At 35.4% G+C, this 8508-nt stretch overlaps 1 protein-coding gene across 1 annotated transcript in view; it reads left to right on the top strand.

Moving 5' to 3' along the window:
• The first annotated feature begins 1846 nt into the window (after positions 1-1846).
• The window catches only part of LOC138706153 (disks large-associated protein 5-like), a 73947-nt gene continuing 67285 nt past the window's right edge, over positions 1847-8508 (top strand). Inside the window, exons 1-2 of the mRNA XM_069835142.1 lie at positions 1847-2161; positions 4658-4932. Of these exons, the coding sequence (XP_069691243.1) occupies positions 1984-2161; positions 4658-4932 (453 nt within the window). The 5' untranslated portion in view covers positions 1847-1983. The remainder of the gene's footprint in view (positions 2162-4657; positions 4933-8508) is intronic.

Here is an 8508-nt window from a genome sequence, read left to right as displayed (position 1 = left end):
CTGGTTCCATTCACAGGCGGCAGAGTTCTACGACAGAAGGATACAAAAGTTGATCCCACGATACGACAAGTGTTTCAATTCTGATGGTGGCTATGTTGAAAAATAACTGAAACATTGCTGTACCTGTTGCCAATAAATGTTTTCCTGAAAGTGTGTTCTTTTTTTTTTTTTAAATAGGGAAACTTACTTTCTGGATGCGCCTCGTATTTGCTGAATTACAGTGCGTTTGATTTATTATCATAGGAGCTACGTCATGATAATGTTTAACGGTGTGGCAAATAGATTCCTCGTATGGTAGCTCGGGAACGAAAGAACAAAAATGGCGAACGATACTACCTACCTAGACTTTATAGAGCCTTCACTTCCTAAGACGTAAGCAAAGAGGCGGAGTCACGCCGGAAATAACAGCGTCGCGACATGTCATTTTGCACAAATTAATATCTAAATTTAACATTTTAGTAGTTAACGTTCTCTCCTTGATACTGCCCTTGATTTTATGTTCCAGATAACCCAGAGTTGAAGACAAGACAGGGAAAATTAAACAGAGAAGAGACAGAATGGAACAGTGGAGACTGATCGAGCTTAGCCTATATATTTAAGAATGTTTTTTTCTAGCATGTCATTTAGTATTAATTTGTTAAGCTTATTTGTATTGTATTGTATGTTATGTCATTTTTCTTGTTTACTGACGTTGGCATGAATTCTTGTAATTCTAAAGGCTAATAGAGATCTAATGTAGTCTAATCTAGCTAATTGTTCTTAATAGGCCTACTCTCAGCTGCTAACCACTTGGAGCATTGTATCGCGAGAAATGCAAAAAATCACCTCAAGCTTTATGAATGTAAGTACTAGACTGTGCTGATACCACTTATCGCATCTAATAAGCAGCTAATAAGAATGGCAAATGCGTTACACCAAAATGGAACCATGTAACAATAGACTAAAATTCACTGAATGACAAGTGATTCCACACATCTACTCTAGGGTTAATTATTCTGACACTTCGTGAATATCGTAGATTACATCGGACTTTAGAATATATGATAATAAGAGAAAGAACTTAAATTGTCATAATATTTAGTCAATTTTCCGTAATGGCAATGCTTATGGACGCGCGTGCAAGATGTTTAGTGGCAGCGCTTTAGTTGTTTATTGTTTTCAGTTGTGATATTGTAGGGCTCCCGGATTGTCCCGATTTTTTTAAAAATCTGTCTCCCTGTCCCGTAAGAATGTGTTCGGGACTCCAAATATCCCTCGAAAACGTAAGATAATGTTGTTCATGTGATATTTAAAATTTCTCGCTTTTGCTAAACGTTGACATAAATAGGTTCAATTTGTTCAAATTCACTTCTATCTGATGCTCTTCGACAATGAGTATAGTCGTTGCCTACGGTATAGCACCAACTAGCACAGAATGTATTCTGTGCTCGTTGGTATAGCACAGTCTAGTATATACGTATACTATATAACGTCTTTGGTATATACAGTCGCGAAGTTCAATACGTAATAAATATGCAAACATTAGGTAGTTGCTCACCACTAGAATCGCTAATATCGCCTCATTACAGGCAATGCAAAATAGTACCGTCACAGTCTATTGTTTCTAGCATCCTCAAAAATCAAGCTTCGTGACTGTATATAATAGACTGTGGGTATAGTATCCATAAATTTGGTGTTTCCTATTGTACTCTCCAAAGAGTGTAGGACATTTTCCCTTTGTTTATCGCAGAGATTGAAGAAGAAACATTCAAGCACGGCCAATTTGATGCTACCTTCATTGAAGATATGATTGGAGCGAGTTTATAACTAAATTGACCAATAGGTGAGAAGATGTCAAGTTTGAACTTTGTACAATAAGCGGACCTTGTATTAACGGGTTCAGTTTGAAAGTTGGCGTGTTGTGATACGTTGTATAAGCGCTGAAAAGATTTTATTTGGCATTATAGTAGGAAATATAACGTAATTAATTCCGCAGTTTTAATTATGTCGAAAAGTACTTCACGTTTTCGTGACAAATACAAGAAGAATTTGATTGGAGGTGATACTGACGTAGGGAGATACAAAAGAGCGCAAGAGAAGATTAAGGATCGTCGAAATTCAAGACGTGACGAATTCAGTAAACAACGAAATCTGAATGAGTTTGGCGATGTTGCAGTTGAGAGTAAGTAATTATATTACGTTTTATTGTGTTGTCAATTTTATTTTACTCAATGCCTCTTAACTGAGTGAACTATTAAAAGCGTGGTACCTCCGGCGTAACTAAGAGAGTATCGCGTTGTTGTTTGTGTTGCGCTCTGGCCTGGGGTCAATTCCTGCTTAGGCTGATTACCTGATTGAATTTTTTTAAGTTTCCCCATTGTAGGATTGTTTTCAGACTAGGCCTAGGTATAGTAGTCTATTTATTGATTACAACTTAAGTTAATTCATTTACAGTATTCAATGTTTATCCCTATACTGGACACTAATTTCATTAAAATATAGGACGACGTTTTAAATCCATGATTGTCATCCTACTGAAAGGATTTCCGGATAACTTTCATAACAAAGATTCCTTCCTTTCCCTCTTACTTCAAAATTCCAACCTTGTGCACACAAAAATAAATTATTGGCACTGAAAAGTGCCTTTTCGTAAGCATCATGCGCATTTGACAAACGCAGGCAAATCTGCTCTTTTTAGTGTATTAAGATATAATTGTCAGCGAGGAATCCGTATACTGAAATTTTTCCAAATTCATGTATGGTACCAAAATTTAAAATTTAACTTTTGTCTAAAATAATTGCAATATCTGTTTAGCAATTCAAACATAAGTGGACCAATGTACTCAATGCTCTTTGTCTTCTGATTCTTGATGCACATTATTTTAATTCTTCAATCCACTGGTGGAAGTTGCCCTGGCTCTTGCTTTCCCTTCTTTATCTTCAGCCTTCCCTTTCATTAAGATCCTTCCCCGCCATTGAAGAAAACCAGAAAAAGGGGAGATAGAAAAAGAAAATTAAAGAATCTAGATCTACTAGCAAATCCCAAATGAAATCGCCATTTCACAGGATTTTGCAGAAAATTATGGTATCTGCCATCTGTCAGAAATCATGCAGCTCAGTGGCATTCTTCTACGGTGACATTGTTTATATTGTTTACGTGTGTTGTATATTACAGAGACAGTGACAATAATTAAAACCATTTGAACTAGGTATTGTATTGTGTCAAATTAGATTCCATGCACCACAGTAAAAAAGCAGTTCGTGTTTAATGAAGCTCTGTTAAGGAATTTTTTTTAGAGATACACTACATTTCAACTTACCACATAGACCTACATTATTTCACAGATGGAGTTGCAAGTCAGTTCAAGAGCAAATTCATTTTGGGGGATTTGCCCTTCATGAATCAAGTATGGTTGCACAGCGGACAGAAGCTATTTTTGCATCTCGCATTGGAATGGCCAACATGATGGTGTTGGTGATGAAGTAAAGAGGGCAGTATTAAGAGCAGAACTACAGAAGAAAATACCTGTGAACACTGCTAAAGAGTTTACTAATGCAACAGTGCAACTGACTCTATCAGTAAACATTCTCTAAGTACCACAGAGCATTATTCACGAGATAAGTACAGCGAAACTAATATCACTTTGGGAGAAATGCAACAATGTTCATGGTATCCGAATTTAAGATTTTGAGTAATATGAATCTAAAGATATTCGTAAGAATACTGCAAAAATGATTTCAGAAGATGACTTAGGTTCTGGCAAAATTTTCTTCTCACAAACTAGATTCTTTCTTCAGGTAGCCTTGACTTTATGCACTGTGCAGAAGGTGCTAGAAGATGAATATAAAGTGTATGGACACAAATCACACAGTTGGTCTATTAAAATGCACTGAAGATATTTAAAAAACCGACATAAGTATCATTCCAAACCATGAGTGGTAGAAACACGTGTTCTGTAGAAAACATCAGAAATAACTTTTGACTGGTTCCACTTTGAAGATAGAAGTTGCCTGTTCTTTTTTCATTATTGTATTCCTAATTTATTCTATTTAAATAGCCTATCTCGTATTCATAGTTTTGGATTCCTGTTGTTTTGTAATGTAATTTACTTCAGATGATAAAATTTTGGGCATCAAACTTTCCTCATCCTTAAGAGCAAAGTGTCTGAAGGAATGCACTTTATTAATTGAGAAAGTTTGAAGTTAAAATTAAGTATAATAGCTTTCTCTATATCCATCTACATATATTGAACTCTTAACAGTTGCAATTGAATAGAAAATGTGATTTTATCACCATTAATCCGAGAAAAATTCGAGGGTGGCGAGACCTCATATAATGAATATGTGATGTCTATAAAAATGGATATCAATCATTGGGATCTATGAATTTCATTTCTTGCTTCAAGACTTTGTGACCTCTGAGCCATTCGTATTGAATATTTTTTATTTAACGACGCTCGCAACTACAGAGGTTATATCAGCGTTGCCGGATGTGCCGAAATTTTGTCCCGCAGGAGTTCTTTTACATGCCAGTAAATCTACTGACATGAGCCTGTCGCATTTAAGCACACTTAAATGCCATCGACCTGGCCTGGAATCGAACCCGCAACCTTGGGCATAGAAGGCCAGCTTTCGTATTGATGATTGTGTTTTACATTTTTCTCTCTTCTTCTTTCAGAAACAACTGCTGACCTTCGAAAGCTCAAACTTCAGAAATGGAAAGAGGAGAAGCTTCAAGAGAAGTTACTGAAGAAGAAAATGTTGAAGCCAGTTTTCAAAACTGGGGTTGTACGTCACAAAGTTGGGTCACCATATCTTTCAGATATATCAAATGTGAACACAAGTCGTCTTCAAAAAACTAATACTGCTCATCAAAAGATTGATGTTAATATGAAGAAACCCACAGGAGATAGTTCGGAAGTATCATTTGCTCCATTGCATTTCAAATTTAAGGTATACTTTCATTGATAAAGCTTAATATTTTTATTAGGCTTCAGGTATTGACAACTGTAATTTCTGCACTGTTGTGCTGATATCTTTTTACAGACTGATTTTTTCCTAGTGGCAACTCATTCTAGTATAGTAGTATCTTATATATTTATTTAACCTGGCAGAGATACGGCCATCAGGTCTTCTCTTCCCCTCTACCAGGGGATTACAACTACAGTATTAAGAATACAGTTACAATTAATATTACATTTACAAATACAATAAAAATCAAAGTACTAAAAGATTAACTGATTAATAAAGGCTAGACAGTTTATTGTAGAAGTTAAGAAGAAAGAAGGATTTTTTGCAATTTTTTAAGATCTTAAAAAATCAGATCTAAAATTCTTCAAATGATGCAGTGAAATAAAATATGAATTGTATTGTCAATTTCACACAGTATGATATTCAACTAAGGGAAGAATAGGGATATCCTGAACTAGTACCAACAGATAGTGCACGTGTACTTTGAGGGATGTGCTTTGCTTGTGCATATGTTTTCCAGTATGTAAACATTAAGAATTTATGTAGAGTATTAAATACTCGAGATGCCAAATTTTTTGTTGTGTTCCTCTGTGTGTGTGTGTGTGTGTGTGTGTGTGTGTGCGTGCGTGCGTGCGTGCGTCTAATGCTCTGGATTTAACAATGAAATCATCATCCTTTTGCTTCCCAATATTTTGATGGAAGATCCACAAATGTCCTAAGAGTTTCACAATTAGCCAGGTGCTCCATCTCCATGTCCTCTTCTCTGGTGCACAGTAAGCATTTAGGTGAATTCAGTACTCCAATATGATGGAGGTGTTTACTGAGGCAATCATGACCAGTAATCAATCTAAACATGGCCACGGCAGATTTTCGAGGTAGATCAGGAATTAGTTTTGGATCTTTGAATGATTCTTTCCATTTTGATGTTTTGCCTGTTTCATATAGGGGGTTTAGAATGGACAGTACAACTGCCAACTCTTAAAAACATGGTGTTCTTCAAGAAAATTGTTAAAATCAGCTCATGAAAATGTTGTTCCTCTATGTAAAAGTGAGGAAAAGCTTTTTACAGTACCTTTAATCAGTTTCCGAAAGATGCTTGCAGCTATCTCATCTGCTTCCACTACACGTTCATATGCTGCTGCATCAATGCTGTTGTCGCTCAAAGTCACTTTGCTAAGATATTGCTTGTTCTTCGTGTATTCTTATTCAAAGCAGATACATCAATCATCCGAACACCACCTTTTATATATAACACAAATCGTTTTTAAAGTAATTTCAAGCCTGCATCTTGTTGTTTAGTCAACTGTCCGAAGACAGGTCTGAACCTCACAAGTGATACCAAGAAGACACCACCTGTGAGGCAACTAGGCCACGAGATGATGGGTAGGGTGGCCAGTTCCTTTCCTCCTTCATTGCATAATGAGTTTTAAATTTTTAATTAAAACCCAATCGATTTGACACTTCCTAAACACATCGTCCATAGGGGTTTATATGTGAAACATAAGTGGCTAAAATTAAATAGTGTCACAAGTGGCTGAAATTAAGCAGAGAGACCTTTGAAACATTCACCATTATTAGGAAATGACTTGGATTCTTGTGGTTTCTCCGATATTGGGTAATGCACCTCTATTGCCATCTGAATATATGCTTCCAACCTTAAAAAATGTAACTAATTAAATTGTACTTCAAAAGTAAACACAAAGAACTGCATCAAATAAGGAATTGCTGTTTAATTTCATTTTGGGAGAGGGCAAAGAAAAATTGTAACAAAAGCATATATGTAATCTCGACAACAAGCTATGTTAGTTTATTCAATACTTGTAGGAGTTTCTGGAGTTTATCCCTGCATTTTACAATAGGATGATATTAGGTCTACAGTAAGCTCTCAGTTTGGGTTGTTGATTGTCCAGGACTATCCATAGTGAAAAAAATTATATATATTTGCCTATACATAATATAGTCTATACCATATCAAATTAGAAAACCATGCTTCAACTTAAAATTTTCAAAATCATCATACATATTCAAAACTGCATGTCCTTAACCTACAAAATGCACGAATAATGTGAGACTACTGCGATCATATTATTTCATCCTATTAGAAATTGCATTTGAGCTTTCTGCAGCTAGAGAAATATGAGGAACTCAAGCCCAATATCCCTCCCCTAAAAAAAACACTATTGGTGGTTGCATACCCTGTTTCTCTCTCTCTCTCTCGTATAGTACGAATGATTAAAGAGGCAATATTCACATTTGACAAAGTTTTTTTTTTTTCTGTGCACCTCGTTCTCAAAGTTACCGTTCATGAACCTTCAGTTTACTTGTATCTATATTCTGCATACTGCAAGTTTCCTCATTCATCTCTTAAGAAGAATCACTCAGTATTATAGACGTTTATGCTATTATTTATTTTAAATTAAATTATGAGATAAGAAAATATTGAATTACATTACATTATAGTAGATTCTACAAAATAATTATAAATATGACTTTGACACGCACAGAAAACCAACAAGGGAGAGAACATAATCAACTGTAGTATATGACATAATATAGCCCTACGCTTAGTATGTTATGCTGCATGGAACGGTCCTGCCATCTAATGATAAAGTTCGCATAAGATATTCCTATTTGAAAGACGATTTTCCGACTTTGAGAATTGAAGGGGTGAGAATGATATAGTCCTAAGCCACACAGGCAAAATTTTACAGTAAAGCGTATTGAAAGTTTAGAGTCCAGTGCTATTAAGTGTGGTATTATAATTTCTTTGGTGTATACTTAAGTCATGTGTTGAGTAATTTTTATATTTTACTGGTAGCTTCCTCATATGTGTGTGTGTGTGTGTGTGTGTGTGTGAGGGGAATTCGCAAAAAAAAAAAAAATAATTGTGGCTTCGGACTATTTTCATTCTCGCCCCTTCAATTTCAAGACCATATTCCAGCTTTTTGTCGTTCCTTTGACAGCCGAGATTAAAGTTAAAGATCGTGAATTTCAGATGGAACTGTGTGAGTTTCAAAGTGACTTCTTACCTTTCTTCAAAAACTGACTTGAAATTTGAACAATTTCGGAAATTTGTAACACTTGACAAGTATGCCAAGCTTCACAACTTCATCTTAGTAGTAGCAGTAGCAATGATCACCTAAAGTTTTAAAGTATAACGTTTGCTCTCTATGAAAAAATTCTAGCCTGTGACTGAAAAAAAGAGTTGGACCACACTGGCTTAAATTATGAAGCTTTTCGTATATAATTTTATCAACACACTAAAAAATGTCACTTAAGAAGTGATTATATTATATGTCCTTGAATAGCATAATGTCTATCAGCATAGCTCAGTTGGTAGGTAATTGAAGGCTATGATAGGGTGTGACTTCGAATACTGTTTGTGCTGACTACCTGACTGGATTTTTCCGAGGTTTTCCCTAGTTATAAAGTGAATGTCATGTAATTTCATGGCGAATTCTATATTGTCAAATACCATTTCACTGTCACCATCATTGAGTCTATAAATAACGTTGTTTAACTAATATCTAAATGTGACTCATTGTTCCAAGCTGTATA

This window comes from Periplaneta americana, chromosome 9, assembly GCF_040183065.1.
Source record: "Periplaneta americana isolate PAMFEO1 chromosome 9, P.americana_PAMFEO1_priV1, whole genome shotgun sequence".
Lineage (NCBI taxonomy): Eukaryota > Metazoa > Arthropoda > Insecta > Blattodea > Blattidae > Periplaneta > Periplaneta americana.
This window is presented reverse-complemented; position numbering and strand designations above follow the sequence as displayed.